This window comes from Salmo trutta, unplaced genomic scaffold (assembly GCF_901001165.1).
Source record: "Salmo trutta unplaced genomic scaffold, fSalTru1.1, whole genome shotgun sequence".
NCBI classification, from domain to species: domain Eukaryota; kingdom Metazoa; phylum Chordata; class Actinopteri; order Salmoniformes; family Salmonidae; genus Salmo; species Salmo trutta.
The window spans coordinates 18,952,640-18,970,514 of NW_021822911.1; the positions used below are offsets into that span (position 1 = coordinate 18,952,640).

Here is a 17,875-nt window from a genome sequence, read left to right on the forward strand (position 1 = left end):
AACCGAATTTTACAGATATTCATGGCACGTATTCGAATTTCCAAAATAAGGCATCAATGAAATTCTCTGTTACCGCTATAGTACTTCTTGAATGTGTCAATGAGCGTTGTTTCCGCCCGGTTTCGAACCAGGGACCTTTCGCGTGTGAAGCAAATGTGATAACCACTACATTACAGTAACTGCTGCTACAATTATCTTGCAAGGAGTAAACCGAATTTTACTGATATACATGGCACGTATTCGAATTTCCAAAATACAGAATTTATGAAAATAACTATTCTCTGTTAAAAGTATAGTGCCTACTGCACGTGTCAAAGAGCGTTGTTTCCGCCTGGTTTCGAACCAGGGACCTTTTGCGTGTGAAGCGAACTTGATAACCACTACACTACAGAAACTGCTGCTTGATTTTTCTGCAAGGAGTAAACCGAATTTTACAGATATTCATGGCACGTATTCAAATTTCCAATATAAGGCATTAATGAAATTATCTGTTACCGCTACAGTACTTCTTGAATGTGTCAATGAGCATTGTTTTCGCCCGGTTTCGAACCAGGGACCTTTCGCGTGTGAAGCGAACGTGATAACCACTACACTACAGAAACTGCTGCAACACTTACCTGCAAGGAGTAAACCGAATTTTACTGATATTCATGGCACGTGTTCAAATTTCCAAAATTAGGTATTTATGAAAATAACTATTCTCGGTTAAAAGTATAGCACCTACTGCACGTGTTAAAGAGCACTGTTTCCACCCAGTTTCGAACCGAGGACATTTCGCATGTAAAGCGAGCGTGATAACCACTAGACTACAGAAACTGCTGCTACAATTAGCTGCAAGGAGTAAACCGAATTTTAAAGATATTCATGGCAGGTATTCGAATTTCCAAAATAAGGCACTAATGAAATTATCTGTTACCACTACGGTACTTCTTGAATTTGTCAATGAGCGTTGTTTCCGCCTGGTTTCGAACCAAGGACCTTTCGCGTGTGAAGCAAACATGATAATTTCTACACTACAGAAACTGCTGTTACATTTTGCTACAAGGAGTAAACCGAATTTTACAGATATTCATGGCACGTATTCGAATTTCCAAAATAAGGCATTAATGAAATTCTCTGTTACCGTTATAGTACTTCTTGAATGTGTCTATGAGCGTTGTTTCCGCACAGTTTCGAACCAGAGACCTTTCGCGTGTGAAGCAAACATGATAACCACTACACTACAGAAACTGCTGCTACAATTATCTGCAATGAGTAAACCGAATTTTACAGATATTCATGGCACGTATTCGAATTTCCAAAATACAGAATATATGAAAATAACTTTTCTCTGTTGAAAGTACAGTACCTACTGCACATGTCAAAGAGAACTGTTTCCACCCGGTTTCGAACCGAGGACCTTTGCGTGTTAAGCAAACGTGATAACCACTAGACTACAGAAACTGCTGCTACAATTAGCTGCAAGGAGTAAACCGAATTTTACCGATATTCATGGCACGTATTCGAATTTCCAAAATATGTCATTAATGAATTTCTCTGTTATCACTATGATACTTCTTGAATGTGTCAATTAGCGTTGTTTCCGCCGGGTTTCGAAACAGGGACTTTTCACGTGTGAAGCAAACGTGATAACCACTACACTACAGAAACTGCTGCTACAATTATCTGCAAGGAGTAAACCGAATTTTACTGATATTCATGGCACGCGTTCAAATTTCCAAAATTAGGCATTTATGAAAATAACTATTCTCTGTTAAAAGTACAGTACCTACTGCACGTGTCAAATAGCACTGCTTCCACCCGGTTTCGAACCAAGGACCTTTCGCATGTAAAGCGAACGTGATAACCACTACACTACAGAAACTGCTGCTTGATTTTTCTGCAAGGAGTAAACCGAATTTTACAGATATTCATGGCACGAATTCGAATTTCCAAAATACAGCAGTAATGAAATTCTCTGTTACCGCAATAGTACTTCTTCAATGTGTCAATGAGCATTGTTTCCACCCGGTTTCGAACCAGGGACCTTTCGCGTGTGAAGCTAACGTGATAACCACTACACTACAGAAACTGCTGCAACACTTATCTGCAAGGAGTAAACCGAATTTTACTGATATTCATGGCACGTGTTGAAATTTCCAAAATTAGGTATTTATGAAAATAACTATTCTCGGTTAAAAGTATAGTACCGACTGCACGTGTTAAAGAGCACTGTTTCCACCCAGTTTCGAACCGAGGACATTTCGCATGTAAAGCGAACGTGATAACCACTAGACTACAGAAACTGCTGCTACAATTAGCTACAAGGAGTAAACCGAATTTTAAAGATATTCATGGCAGGCGTTCAAATTTCCAAAATTAGGTATTTATGAAAATAACTATTCTCTGTTAAACGTATAGTGCCTACTGCAAGTGTCAAAGAGCTTTGTTTCCGCCTTGTTTCGAACTAGGGACCTTTCGCGTGTGAAGCAAACGTGATAACCACTACACTACAGAAACTGCTGCTTGATTTTTCTGCAAGGAGTAAACCGAATTTTACAGATATTCATGGCAGGTATTCAAATTTCCAATATAAGGCATTAATGAAATTATCTGTTACAGCTACAGTACTTCTTGAATGTGTCAATGAGCGTTTTTTCCGCCCGTTTTCGAACCAGGGACCTTTCGCGTGTGAAGCGAACTTGATAACCGCTACACTACAGAAACTGCTGCAGCACTTACCTGCAAGGAGTAAACCGAATTTTACTGATATTCATGGCACGTGTTCAAATTTCCAAAATTAGGTATTTATGAAAATAACTATTCTCGGTTAAAAGTATAGTACCTACTGCACGTGTTAAAGAGCACTGTTTCCACCCAGTTTCGAACCGAGGACCTTTCGCGTGTTAAGCAAACGTGATAATTTCTACACTACAGAAACTGCTGTTACATTTTGCTACAAGGAGTAAACCGAATTTTACAGATATTCATGGCACGCGTTCAAATTTCCAAAATTAGGTATTTATGAAAATAACTATTCTCTGTTAAACGTATAGTGCCTACTGCACGTGTCAAAGAGCACTGTTTCCGTCCGGTTTCGAACCGAGGACCTTTCGCGTGTTAAGCGAAAGTGATTACCACTACACTACAGAAACTGCTGCTACATTTTGCTACAAGGAGTAAACCGAATTTTACAGATATTCATGGCACGTATTCGAATTTCCAAAATAAGTCATTAATGAAATTCTCTGTTAACGTTATAGTACTTCTTGAATGTGTCAATGAGCGTTGTTTCCGCCCGGTTTCGAACCAGGGACCTTTCGCGTGTGAAGCAAACATGATAACCACTACACTACAGAATCTGCTGCTACATTTAGCTACAAGGAGTAAACCGAATTTTACAGATATTCATGACGCGTATTCGAACTTCCAAAATACAGAATTTATGAAAATAACTATTCTCTGTTAAAGGTATAGTGCCTACTGCACGTGTCAAAGAGCACTGTTTCCGCCCAGTTTCGAACCAAGGACCTTTCGCGTGTTAAGCGAACGTGATAACCACTACACTACAGAAACTGCTGCTACATTTAGGTACAAGGAGTAAACCGAATTTTACTGATATTCATGGCGCGTATTCGAACTTCCAAAATACAGAATTTATGAAAATAACTTTTCTCTGTTAAAGTACAGTACCTTACTGGACGTGTCAAAGAGCACTGTTTCCACCCGGTTTCGAACCGAGGACCTTTCGCTTATTAAGCGAACGTGATAACCACTACACTACAGAAACTGCTGCTTGATTTTTCTGCAAGGAGTAAACCGAATTTTACAGATATTCATGGCACGTATTCAAATTTCCAATATAAGGCATTAATGAAATTATCTGTTACAGCTACAGTACTTCTTGAATGTGTCAATGAGCGTTGTTTCCGCCCGGTTTCGAACCAGGGACCTTTCGCGTGTGAAGCGAACGTGATAACCACTACACTACAGAAACTGCTGCAACACTTACCTGCAAGGAGTAAACTGAATTTTACTGATATTCATGGCACGTGTTAAAATTTCCAAAATTAGGTATTTATGAAAATAACTATTCTCGGTTAAAAGTATAGTACCTACTGCACGTGTTAAAGAGCACTGTTTCCACCCAGTTTCGAACCGAGGACCTTTCGCGTGTTAAGCAAACGTGATAATTTCTACACTACAGAAACTGCTGTTACATTTTGCTACAAGGAGTAAACCGAATTTTACAGATATTCATGGCACGCGTTCAAATTTCCAAAATTAGGTATTTATGAAACTAACTATTCTCTGTTAAACGTATAGTGCCTACTGCACGTGTCAAAGAGCACTGTTTCCGTCCGGTTTCGAACCGAGGACCTTTCGCATGTTAAGCGAAAGTGATTACCACTACACTACAGAAACTGCTGCTACATTTTGCTACAAGGAGTAAACCGAATTTTACAGATATTCATGGCACGTATTCGAATTTCCAAAATAAGTCATTAATGAAATTCTCTGTTAAAGTTATAGTACTTCTTGAATGTGTCAATGAGCGTTGTTTCCGCCCGGTTTCGAACCAGGGACCTTTCGCGTGTGAAGCAAACATGATAACCACTACACTACAGAATCTGCTGCTACATTTAGCTACAAGGAGTAAACCGAATTTTACAGATATTCATGACGCGTATTCGAACTTCCAAAATACAGAATTTATGAAAATAACTATTCTCTGTTAAAGGTATAGTGCCTACTGCACGTGTCAAAGAGCACTGTTTCCGCCCAGTTTCGAACCGAGGACCTTTCGCGTGTTAAGCGAACGTGATAACCACTACACTACAGAAACTGCTGCTACATTTAGGTACAAGGAGTAAACCGAATTTTACTGATATTCATGGCGCGTATTCGAACTTCCAAAATACAGAATTTATGAAAATAACTTTTCTCTGTTAAAGTACAGTACCTTACTGGACGTGTCAAAGAGCACTGTTTCCACCCGGTTTCGAACCGAGGACCTTTCGCTTATTAAGCGAACGTGATAACCACTACACTACAGAAACTGCTGCTAAATTTTGCTACAAGGAGTAAACCGAATTTTACAGATATTCATGGCACGTATTCGAATTTCCAAAATAAGGCATTAATGAAATTCTCTGTTACCGTTATAGTACTTCTTGAATGTGTCAGTGAGCATTGTTTCCGCCCGGTTTCGAACAAGGGACCTTTCGCATGTGAAGCAAACGTGATAACCACTAGACTGCAGAAACTGCTGCTACAATTAGCTGCAAGGAGTAAACCGAATTTTACCGATATTCATGGCACGTATTCGAATTTCCAAAATAAGTCATTAATGAATTTCTCTGTTATCACTATGATACTTCTTGAATGTGTCAATTAGTGTTGTTTCCGCCGTGTTTCGAACCAGGGACTTTTCACGTGTGAAGCAAACGTGATAACCACTACACTACAGAAACTGCTGCTACAATTATCTGCAAGGAGTAAACCGAATTTTACAGATATTCATGGCACGCGTTCAAATTTCCAAAATTAGGCATTTATGAAAATAACTATTCTCTGTTAAAAGTACAGTACCTACTGCACGTGTCAAATAGCACTGTTTCCACCCGGTTTCGAACCGAGGACCTTTCGCTTGTAAAGCGAACGTGATAACCACTACACTACAGAAACTGCTGCTTGATTTTTCGGCAAGGATTAAACCAAATTTTACAGATATTCATGGCACGAATTCGAATTTCCAAAATACAGCAGTAATGAAATTCTCTGTTACCGCAATAGTACTTCTTCAATGTGTCAATGAGCATTGTTTCCACCCGGTTTCGAACCAGGGACCTTTCGCGTGTGAAGCTAACGTGATAACCACTACACTACAGAAACTGCTGCAACACTTATCTGCAAGGAGTAAACCGAATTTTACTGATATTCATGGCACGTGTTCAAATTTCCAAAATTAGGTATTTATGAAAATAACTATTCTCGGTTAAAAGTATAGTACCTACTGCACGTGTTAAAGAGCACTGTTTCCACCCAGTTTCGAACCGAGGACATTTCGCATGTAAAGCGAACGTGATAACCACTAGACTACAGAAACTGCTGCTACAATTAGCTACAAGGAGTTGTTGATGATCAGTTACTTGAGAAGGAGACCAAGTCAAGACGCTGGACCGGGTGGATTCAATTATAGTAAGGCAGCTTTATTAAGAGACAAAGATATTTGGCAAAACGTGCACGGACTCCTTCGTTTAGCTCTTAGGGAACTAGCGGAAGAGAGCCCCGAACCATAGTGTGCATCTGTTTTATAAACATGATTGTAATGCTATGACGTAGGTTGAGTCTTGTAGATTCGTCCTCCTGACTGGTCGTTGAGTGGAGGGTTGATCCGGTCTCGGGTCGGTGTCGACTCCCCATTGGTCCATGAGTGTGTTCTCTGTTCCGCTGACCCAGCCGTCTGGGATGGGTTTGTGTGTACGTGTGTACGTGTGTATTTTGTGCTGAGTCATTGTCTGTGTATCTCTGTAGTCACAAGATGTTATTGCGAGACTGGACGTTGGCCCCTGTGATCAGGGCATTTCCTGTTTTATCAGTGCTGTGTAAGGTCTAAGTCGGCCAATCTGTTTCTGGGTGTGCGTGTATAGCTAGTATCAGTTCAACACAGAATGTGTCTTTTGTATCAGCAGATAAGTGTTGCGCAATAGACCAGCTTATGCGATATATTTATTACACTAGCTCGTTATCGCGTCTCGCTCGTTAGCACGTATAGCCCGTTAGCCCGTCTAGCTCGTTAGCCCGTATAGCTCGTTAGCACGTCTCGCTCGTTAGCATGTATAGCACGTCTCGCTCGTTAGCACGTCTCGCTCGTTAGCATGTATAGCACGTCTCGCTCGTTAGCACGTATAGCTCGTTAGCACTTATAGCCCGTCTAGCTCGTTAGCCCGTCTAGCTCGTTAGCCCGTCTAGCTCGTTAGCCCGTCTAGCTCCGTCAGCACGTCTAGCTCGTTAGCACGTCTAGCTCCGTCAGCACGTCTAGCTCGTTAGCACGTAGGACGCACTGATTGGTGTCACCTCGTTAGTCAGTATGTGTTACACCTGTGCTGGCTTGTCCATCTCGTTAGTGGGAAGGTGTTTCACCTGAGCTGGTCCAGGTTCTATTTAAGAGTGTCTGGCCCAGTGCTCCAGTTGTCTTGATAGATGTGGAGAGTCCACACCTTTAGTTGCTCCAACTTTTTGGTTTGCTTCCTGTCTTTAAGTTTGGTGTGGGTTTTTCATTTGTTTTCCTCTTCTTGGGCAGATTTAGTGGGTCTCATGGTGGGTGTCTTTTAGGTCCCAGTTGTTGTTACTAGTCAACTTCCAGTGGACACCCCCATAGTGTCTTTCAGAGCCCCTCCTAAAAAACAAGTTATATTTTGGGTTGGATATTGCATCATATTGTTGATATTTTAATCAATGGCATTTCCTTACAATGCTCATTAGTCTTTCAGTTGTTCTTATTGTTTTTTATCCTCATATTTGTGTACTAAATATTTCTGATTATTTTCATAGTTTTTTCCTGTGAAGCCATTGTGTTGCATCCATGTCTGACATGTGCTGTATAAATAAAGCTTGTTTTGATTTGAACATATTGTAAAACAAATTAACCCAATGACTGACCAATCAACAGACTCTTGGTCCACCTTAGTATGAAAAACTGTATCAATCCTACTTTTCCAGCATGCTGAAGGCGTGGTGGAGTGGTAAACACCACCCCCGGCTCTACCAGGGGCTTGAGGTGGTCTCCCACAGCTCTGCTTATGTCATGTTCTGTGGCCTTGCTGTTCCATTTATTGACTGTCCCTGCAACACAGAAACACATTTAGTCATATTATATATAACACTCAAAGTAATGGATATGGAGCATCTATGGCCTCAGTTACACCTGGCACCTAAATGTGACTTCTGTCATCTGATCACTCCAAGCTGCATTAGGTTCAGATCTACCAGGATGGGCCTTTGACATCGTCTGGATGCAGCCAGGCCACCAAATATGCATCAGCAATGTAAAGAGATGGGGTGAATGAGTGGGGAAAGGTACATTTGACACAAATGACCTTCATAATATCAAAGAACAAATGTGTGTGTCTGAGGGGAAATTAACTTTCATACAGCCAAAAGGGTTGAGAAATTACACCAATATCAGTGGACAATTTGCACTAATGTAAATAAACATAGATGGAACATATTCCCTTTTGCTGACGTGATGAACCACTAAGGGGACATAAATATTTACCATCTAAACCATGTGTGACCTCTCACCTCTCTGGCTGTAGAAGTGTTCTTCCTAACCAGTCCCTCAACAGCTCTCTGACTGAGCTCCACCCTCACTGGGTCTTCAGAGGAGAGGAAGGCTGAGGAGGGATGGAAGGATGAATGGATCAGTCACTCAATAAAGTGTAGAGCTGCTGTCTATGCTGTCTGACAAAATCACTATTTTAGTAGTTTATTAAAGTAAATTAGGCTTTATGACTGCTGAATACCAACTATCAATAACTTAGATCATGTATTTTCAGGTAGAGATACATCCTTGGGACGTCCCTAGCCCATTGAAGTTGACATTTAAAATGGTTAAGGTAGGGGTTAAGGTTAGGGTTTAGGGTAGAGATGTCCCAAGGATCCCAGATAGCATTGACCATCATACATTTACATAGCAAGTGTAAAATAAACAGACAAGACAAGTAGGCATTATGTATTATGGTCATTGTAGTTAATTAGGACACGGTTGATTGGCTATCAGACAAGGTTCATTACAATGCTAGCTGGTAGGACTGCTTTGCTGGATTATACTATAGCTGAGATCCCAATAGCCATGTAAACATAGCTTACTGACAGATCAATGAGGTTAGATCCCAATACCCATGTAGACATAGCTTACTGACTGGTCAATGAGGTCAGATCCCAATACCCATGTAGACATGGCTTACTGACAGATCAATGAGGTTAGATCCCAATACCCATGTAGACATAGCTTACTGACAGATCAATGAGGTCAGATCCCAATACCCATGTAAACATAGCTTACTGACAGATCAATGAGGTTGGATCCCAATACCCATGTAGACATAGCTTACTGACAGATCAATGAGGTCAGATCCCAATACCCATGTATTGCGAACAGGTTGATTATAGCGGTAGTTGTTTCGATAGTGAAGTACTTTACAGTTATTTTGACTGTGGTGATTATTGGAGTCGTGGTTTCCTGGAAGAAACCGTTGTTGTGCATCATCTTTCAACGCTCCAATATCTGATAATGACCAAACCTGTAGAGGCTATTTGGGAATTAAACTTTTATTAACCTGAAAGCGTTGCTTCATAGTATCACCATCTGTTGTGTTGGTAGAATGTGGAAAGACCCACCTCATTGGTTAATATTCACTGTAGTATTACCATCTGTTGGGTTGGTAGAATGTGTAAAGACCCACCTCATTGGTTAATATTCACTGTAGTAGAAACATCTGTTGGGTTGGTAGAATGTGGAAAGACCCACCTCATTGGTTAATATTCACTGTAGTAGAAACATCTGTTGGGTTGGTAGAATGTGTAAAGACCCACCTCATTGGTTAATATTCACTGTAGTAGAAACATCTGTTTTGTTGGTAGAATGTGGAAAGACCCACCTCATTGGTTAATATTCACTGTAGTAGAAACATCTGTTGGGTTGGTAGAATGTGGACAGACCCACCTCATTGGTTAATAATCACTGTAGTAGAAACATCTGTTGGGTTGGTCGAATGTGGAAGTAGGTTATTATTACTTATTACAAATCTGTAGTTGTCTGACTATTATATTATTATTTAATGAAATAAATGTAAAAATGCACTTTTTGTCTGGAAATAAAATCAACATTTATCTGCGTTTCCCTCCAGTCAACAGACGGAGATGTGCGTCTTTCAGGCGATGCTTTCAGCGTGACGTATAATCTAGTGGACGGAACACTTCTTCAACAACATCTAGTCAGCCACTTCGGTAGCTTCCTAGCCGAATCATTCAAGCTGTTCAGACTGCTTCGGTGTATATTTGTCACTGTATTTTAAACATAATTCTGGCTTATAACTATTTTCTCCATTTAATGTCATATTTCCGTTTAGTCAGGTAACGGTAGCTGGCTTGATAAATTAGCCTATCACTAGGCTAGTCGCTAACTAGCTAGGTTAGCTGGCTAACATTCCCGACCATGAGCTCACTAAGTTACTCTCCTCCTGTTAAAGAAGAGGAGGTCTGCTGGACGGAGAAAGAGGGTCTCTGGCTGAACGTGGTCGTGAAAGAGGAAGAGGAGGATGTCACAGTACAAAAAGAAGTTGAGGCTGAGGCTGTTACATTGAAAGAAGAAAAGAAAGATGATGCTTTTTTTGGAGGGAAGGAAGGAGAGAGAACTGTCATATTGAAGGAGGAAGAGGAGGAGGAGACAGAAGATCTGAACACCAGTAAGTCCTGTCTTGAAAATAGTAGTTGAACTGATGCGTGGTTTTAAAACGGCATTCTACTGAAGTTCTGAGCTTAAATGCCGTTTTTTAATGTAGGAATTGATAAAGCTACACTGTAAGATGTGAATACCATCAACAAGCTGGCCAACAACAAAACTTTAACAATGGATTTGCAGCAAAATCACAACTTAGATGTCTCACAGAATGGACTAGCCCTCATTCAATACTGCAATTACATTGTATTAAACTGGAGGGCAATTCCTTGGCCAATATTAACTGAGGTCAAGTGAGCAGACCGTCGCAAAACGCGGTCAGTCCATCTGCTCTTCAGTTTCTTCCTGAAATCGCATGCGCAAATTGACTTTACGGAATCACGTATTTTTTCTGGTAGGGAAACTGAGTTGGATGGACTCTCATGCACAGATAGTCGAGACATGGCTACAAATCATTCCAAGAAAACCGTTTGACGCACACTATTAATTTTGCCGTTGTCAAAAAGGACTTTGATATTGTTGCTAGAGTGAGGCTACAGTAGTCTAACATGGTGCTGTTTAGCAAATGTTGAATTGTTAAAGCAACTTGTTTACAGTCATGACATACTTTTGTATAGATAGTGTATGTCGACACCCCTTCAAATTAGTGGATTCGGCTATTTCAGCCACACCTGTTGCCGACAGGTGTATAAAATCGAGCACACAGCCATGTAATCTCCATAGACAAACATTGGCAGTTGAATAGCCTTACTGAAGCGCTCAGGGACTTTCAATGTGGCACCGTCATAAAGTCAGTTTGTTGAATTTTTGCCTTGCTAGAGCTTCCCCAATCAACTGTAAGTGCTGTTATTGTGAAGTGGTAACATCTAGGAGCAACAACCGCTCAGTGGTGGGCCACACAAGCTCATAGAACGGGACCGCCATGTGCTGAAGCGCGTAACGAGTACAAATCGTCTGTCCTCGGTTTCAACACTCACTGCCGAGTTCCAAACTGCCTCTGGAAGCAACGTCATCACAATAACTTTTTGTCAGGTTCTAAATGAAATGGGTTACCATGGCAGCCACATACAAGCCTAAGATCACCATGCGCAATGCCAAGCGTCAGCTGGAGTGGTGTACACGCTACAGCATACAATGACATTCTAGACGATTCTGTGCTTCCAACTTTGTGGCAACAATTTGGGGAAGACCCTTTCCTGTTTCAGCATGACAATGCCCCTGTGCACAAAGCGAGGTCCATAAAGAAATGGTTTGTCGAGATCGGTGTAGAAGAACTTGACTGGCCTGCACAGAGCCCCGACCTCAACCCCATCCAACACCTTTGGGATGGATTGGTACGCCAACTGCGAGCCAGGCCTAATCGCCCAACATCAGTGCCCGACCTCACTAATGCTCTTGTGGCTGAATGGAAGCACAGCAATGTTCCAACATTTAGTGGAAAGCTATCCCAGAAGAGTGGAGGCTGTTATACCAGCAAAGGTGGGACCAACTCCATTTTAATGACCATGATTTTGGAATAAGTTGTTCGACAAGCAGGTGTCCACATATTTTTGGTCATGTAGTGTATCTACTGTAGTCCAAAGTTGCTCTATAGCTCTGTCACCGAAATAAATGTATTTCCTGTTGCCAAGTAATTTCCGGTTTCTATGCCTTTAGTTTTCCTTGTGGACCAATTTATGGGTGAATCCTGAAAGCTATAGATGGATTGTTCCAGAACATTGTGTTTTTAGGAATTCATATTGATTCTTGTTGAAACGTTCAATTTTCTTCCACATTGTTCTAGTGTTCTTCCACATTGTTCTAGTGTTCTTCCACATTGTTCTAGTGTTCTTCCACATTGTTCTAGTGTTCTTCCACATTGTTCTAGTGTTCTTAAGTATGAAGCTGTTAATGTTCTATATTTTATCCTTTGAAAACAGATACGTACAATTATTCTGTGGATGAGCGAGTGCATCTTCAATCTGTACCCATTGTTCCTCTTTAGTGCATTTACCTATACAGTACCAGTCAAAAGTTTGGACACAACTACTCATTCAAGGGTTTTTGTTTATTTTTACTATTTTCTAAATTGTAGAATAATAGTGAAGACATCAAAACTATGAAATAACACATATGGAATCATGTAGTAACCAAAAAAGTGTTAAACAAATCAAAATATATTTTAGGTTCTTCAAAGTAGCCATCCTTTGCATTGATGACAGCTTTGCACACTCTTGGCATTCTCTCAACCAGCTTCAGCTGGAATGATTTTCCAACAGTCTTGAAGAAGTTCCCACATATGCTGAGCACTTGTTAGCTGCTTTTCCTTCACTCTGTGGTCCAACTCATCACAAACCACCTCAATTGGGTTGAGGTCGGGTGGTTGTGGAGGCCAGGTCAACTGATGCAGCACTCCACCACTCTCCATGGTCAAATAGCCATTACACAGCCTGGAGGTGTGTTTTGGGTCATTGTCCTGTTGAAAAACAAATGATAGTTCACTAAGCACAAACCAGGTGGGATGGCGTATCGCTGCAGAATGTTGTGGTAGCCATGCTGGTTAAGTGTGCCTCGAAATCTAAATAAATCACTGACAGTGTCACCAGCAAAGCACCCCCACACCATCACATCTCCTCCATGTTTCACGGTGGGAACCGCACACGCGGAGATCATCCGTTCACATACTCTGCGTCTCACAAAGACACGGCAGTTAGAATCAAAGATCTCAAATATGGACTCACAGACTAAAGGACAAATTTCCCTGGTCTAATGTCCATTTCTTGTGTTTCTTGGCCCAGGAAAGTCTCTTCTTATTATTGGTGTCCTTTAGTAGTGGTTTCTTTGCAGCAATTCGACCATGAAGGCCTGATTCACACAGTCTCCTCTGAACAGTTGATGTTGAGATGTGTCTGATACTTGAACTCTGTGAAGCATATATTTGGGATGCAATCTGAGGCGCAGTTAACTCTAATGAACTTATCCTCTGCAGCAGAGGTAACTCTGGGTCTTCCTTTCCTGTGGCAGTCCTCATGAGGGCCAGTTTCATAGTGCTTGATGGTTTTTGCGACTGCACTTGAAGAAACTTTCAAAGTTCTTGACATTTTCCGGATTGACTGACCTTCATGTCTGAATGTAATGATGGACTGTCATTTCTCTTTGCTTATTTGAGCTGTTTGTGCCGTAATATGGACTTGGTCTTTCAGCAAATAGGGCTATCTTCTGTATACCAACCCTACTTTGTCACAACACAACTGATTGGCTCAAACGCATTAAGAAATATTCTAGTGTTATAGTGTTCTAAAACTTTCCTAGTGTTCTAAAACTTTTGACCGGTAGTGTATATTAAAGGAGATCTAGATTGTAGATCATCAGTTATTAGGTCTGCTATCATGTTATATATATTTATATATTAAAGGAGCTCTAGACTGTAGATCATCAGTTATTAGGTCTGCTATAATGTTATATATATTTATATATTAAAGGAGATCTAGACTGTAGATCATCAGTTATTAGGTCTGCTATCATGTTATATATATGTATATATTAAAGGAGATCTAGGCTGTAGATCATCAGTTATTCTTTATTTTTCCTATTGTCATTCCTATTGTCATTATTGGGGAAGGCACTGTAGCTCAGTGCCTTCCCTGTAGCTCAGTTGGTAGAGCATGGTGTTTGCAACGCCAGGGTTGTAGGTTTGATTCCCACGGGGGGCCAGCACAGGAAAAAAAATGTATGAAATTGTATGAAATGTATGCATTCACTACTGTAAGTCGCTCTGGATAAGAGCGTCTGCTAAATTACTAAAATGTAAAAATTTAGTTTTTTCCATGTTAATTTTATGTCCTAATTTTATGTCCTGAGATTTTAGAGGATTCTGAAAATATTTTTAGCAGGGGGGCATTTAGTTTTCAATATTGGTCATGTACTGTATATCAGTAAATTTAGTTTATACTCATGTTTAAAAATACTGACACCTGTTATGTGCAAACAGGAAGGGGGAGAAGGGACATCCCTGTCTTGTTCCCATTTCTAAAGCAATTTAACCAGATAATGATTGTAAGTTGCTTTGGATATAAGTGTCTGTTAAATGGCATATATTATGATAAGTAAAGAAAATAAACCTGGCAAATGTCTTGCAGATCTCAGAAAAGGAATATATGCTAAACCGGTTATGATTTTAAAAGATAGAAAAGCAGTAATTAGAAGCAACAATGTGATTTAATTACAATTTTAAAAGCTTCTATGAACTTTTATATAAATAAGAATAAAACAACAGTTGAACGGATCCCCCCCCACTCTCAGAATGTTGACTTTGTTCTGATAATTCCACATCTTACGGGTATTTAGCGTTTTTCTGCTTAACGCCGGTTCAGTGGCATTGGGCATCTTTGACTATTGTTATCTACATTGCTCCAGATCCTCCGGTGATACAGCCACGCCAAGCTCCTCCAATATCAGCTTGATAATGGAACTGGAAAGGTCTCCTTTTTTTACCTCATTTTCCGGTAGGGACAATATTCTCATGTTTTGTCTCAATCTGTTTTCTAGCTGATCCAGTTCATCTTCTAAAGTTTGCACCTTTGTTTCCAGATGGGGTATTGTGATGCCAATTTTGTTGTCTTGTTTGTCCATGCACCCGCCCTGCACATCTGACAGATTCGACTTTCCTTTCTAACAAATCCACCCTTTTAACAACAGATTGCTACAGTTTGTTTATTTTGGTGTTGTAGCATTTTCTAGCTGATCCAGCTCATCTTCTAAAGTTTGCACCATTGTTTCCAGATGGGGTATTGTGATGTGATTATGGGGTATTGTGATGTCATTATGGGGTATTGTGATAACAATTTTGTTGTCTTGTTTGTCCACGCACCCACCCTGCACATCTGACAGATTCCCCTTTCCTTTCTAACAAATCCACCCTTTTAACAACAGATTGCTACAGTTTGTGTATTTTGGTGTTGTAGCATTGAGAGTATTTTAGCTATGCTTTCCTGGATATCCTTTAGCTGTTTGTTGCTCTCATTTGCATCTCCAAGTTGTTCTTTGTCTTTTTTCCTCTGAGGGAATCCATGGCTTGTTGGGTTCGAGTCTCAGCATTGCTTTACTCACAGATTGGTTCACTGTTGTATGTAACTGACCTCTCACTCTCCCCCGGTTGCTTGGAGAAAGATTCATCTATCAGTTTTAAAGGCTTCGTTTAAACTATGTTGTCTGGCTTCTACATGTAATCACAGTTTTGATGTTCATGCGCCTCTTTACTGAACCAAGTTTATTTTTAAGGATGAAAGGTTTTAGGATGAAAATTTGTCTCAGGTTGAGGATCTGATTGTGATTTAAAACCTAACAGGAAGACCGTGTTATCAGTTTTGATCTCTCTGTTAAACTAAATACCCTCTTTGTCTTTGGCAGGAGAGAGACCAAACTCAGAGGAACCAGAGGCAGAGGTGTCCAAAACAGCAAGACGACACCACTGCTCCCAGTGTGGAAAGGTTTTTTCCCGTTTAGCATCCCTGAAAAGACATAAAAGAATACATACAGGAGAGAAGCCTTACTACTGCTCCCAATGTGGAAAGAGTTTTACCCAGTTAGGAACCCTGAACATACATAAGAAAATACACTCTGGAGCGAAGCCTCACCAATGCACCAAGTTTGGAGAGGGTTTTTCCCATTTAAGGTTCCTAAAAATACACGAAAGAATACATACAGGAGAGAAGCCTTTCCACTGCTCCCACTGTGGAAAGTGTTATATCAAGTTAGGGAACCTAAAAGAGCATGAGAGGAAACACACAGGAGAAAAGCTTTTCCAATGTTCCCAGTGTGGAAAGAGTATTCACGGAACCTAAAAGGGCATGAGAGAATACACACAAGAGAGGAGAGGACTTACTACTACTGCTCTCAGTGTGGAAAGCGTTTTAGTTGGTTAAAGGATCTAAAACGGCATGAGAGAACACACACTGGAGAGACCCCTTACCAATGCTCTCAGTGTGGAAAGGCTTTCTCTCGTTTAGCGTCCCTGAAGATACACAAAAGAATACATACAGGAGAGAAGCCTTACCACTGCTCCCAATGTGGAAGGAGTTTTGCCCAGTTAGGATGCCTGAAAGGGCATGAGAGAATACACACAAGAGAGGAGAGGACTTACTACTACTGCTCTCAGTGTGGAAAGCGTTTTATTTGGTTAAAGGACCTAAAACGGCATGAGAGAACACACACTGGAGAGACCCCTTACCAATGCTCTCAGTGTGGAAAGGCTTTCTCTCGTTTAGCGTCCCTGAAGATACACAAAAGAATACACTCTGGAGCGAAGCCTTACCATTGCGCCGAGTGTGGAACCGTTTTTCCTCATTTAGGTTCCTTGAAATTACATGAAAGAATACATACGGGAGAGAAGCCTTACCACTGCTCCCACTGCGGAAAGCGTTTTACCAGGTTAGGGCACCTAAAAGAACATGAGAGGACGCACACAGGAGAAAAACATTTCCAATGTTCCCAGTGTGGAAAGAGTTTACCCATTCACAGACCCTCAAAGGGCATGAGAGAATACACACAAGACAGGAGAGGACTTACTATTACTGCTCCCAGTGTGGAAAGAGTTTTAGTTGTTTAAAGTACCTGAAAAGGCACAAGAGAACACACACTGGAGAGACCCCTTGCCACTGCTCCCAGTGTGGAAAGAGTTTTACCCAGTTTGGGAGCCTGAACAAACATAAGAGAATACACTCTGGAGAGAAGCCCTAGCGGTATACAATAAAGACTGTATACCTGGGTATTTGGAAATAGCCACCACGGGATGGTTTTTCAATACATTATAATATCTGTAGCCACTTCAGTAAATACCTGTAGTCAACTTGTGCAATACATTAGGAGATAAAGCAGATGGCGATCTTCATTTCACCTGTCACATTATTTTACATTATGAAGCTAACCGTAGTTCCCCAGAACAGTTGAACCAGTCATGTGTTTGTTTGTAAATAACAACAGAAAGCGAGAGCAGCTGAGTTCAGATGTGTATTGACGGGGGTCACGTTATATAATGAAAGTCATCAGTGTTTTTTTGGTTCAATAGCGTGATCACTTAAGTGTCACTAAAGCTTTACCTTCACAGAAAATACATTAGTGCAACACATTTGTCCAGAAAATAGCTTAATTTTCATCAGATGACAAACAGAAATTCAACGCTATTTGGCTGGCAGCCACACAAGTAAATTAGTTTACAATGAAAATCAAGGTCTTTTTTTTAAACGATGCATGGCCATCATCATATTTCTAAACTTTTTATAATAGAAAGAATGTAGCCAGCTACCGTTCCTAATGTTTTGTTTTAAAGTGAATCTGTCATTTTAGCTGATAGTCTACAGGAGAACAGCACCAAGTAGCTCCACAAAGTCTGAAGCAGAAATCACAATAACAAGCATCTTAGCTCTACAGGTACAAAACGCAGACAGATTTTTC

General features: G+C 40.6%; 2 protein-coding genes and 8 non-coding genes across 10 annotated transcripts in view; 1 reads left to right on the forward strand and 9 right to left on the reverse strand.

The window, feature by feature from the left end:
- The window catches only part of LOC115186748 (zinc finger protein 180-like), a gene marked incomplete at both ends in the record, with an annotated part of 83,271 nt that overhangs the window by 40,441 nt on the left and 24,955 nt on the right, over window positions 1-17,875 (reverse strand). The window lies entirely within an intron of this gene.
- trnav-cac (transfer RNA valine (anticodon CAC)) lies at window positions 530-602 on the reverse strand. The gene has a single exon. It is a non-coding gene; the product is annotated as a tRNA-Val (tRNA).
- On the reverse strand, window positions 1,792-1,864 carry trnav-uac (transfer RNA valine (anticodon UAC)). Its single transcript has one exon. It is a non-coding gene; the product is annotated as a tRNA-Val (tRNA).
- Window positions 3,483-3,555, reverse strand: trnav-aac (transfer RNA valine (anticodon AAC)). The gene has a single exon. It is a non-coding gene; the product is annotated as a tRNA-Val (tRNA).
- trnai-aau (transfer RNA isoleucine (anticodon AAU)) lies at window positions 3,697-3,769 on the reverse strand. Its single transcript has one exon. It is a non-coding gene; the product is annotated as a tRNA-Ile (tRNA).
- trnav-cac (transfer RNA valine (anticodon CAC)) lies at window positions 3,904-3,976 on the reverse strand. The gene has a single exon. It is a non-coding gene; the product is annotated as a tRNA-Val (tRNA).
- trnav-aac (transfer RNA valine (anticodon AAC)) lies at window positions 4,753-4,825 on the reverse strand. The gene has a single exon. It is a non-coding gene; the product is annotated as a tRNA-Val (tRNA).
- On the reverse strand, window positions 4,967-5,039 carry trnai-aau (transfer RNA isoleucine (anticodon AAU)). Its single transcript has one exon. It is a non-coding gene; the product is annotated as a tRNA-Ile (tRNA).
- Window positions 5,595-5,667, reverse strand: trnav-uac (transfer RNA valine (anticodon UAC)). Its single transcript has one exon. It is a non-coding gene; the product is annotated as a tRNA-Val (tRNA).
- Window positions 16,230-17,549, forward strand: LOC115186392 (zinc finger protein 239-like). Its single transcript, XM_029746036.1, has one exon. The coding sequence runs from the start codon at window positions 16,230-16,232 to the stop codon at window positions 17,028-17,030; it is 801 nt and encodes a 266-aa protein (XP_029601896.1). The 3' UTR covers window positions 17,031-17,549.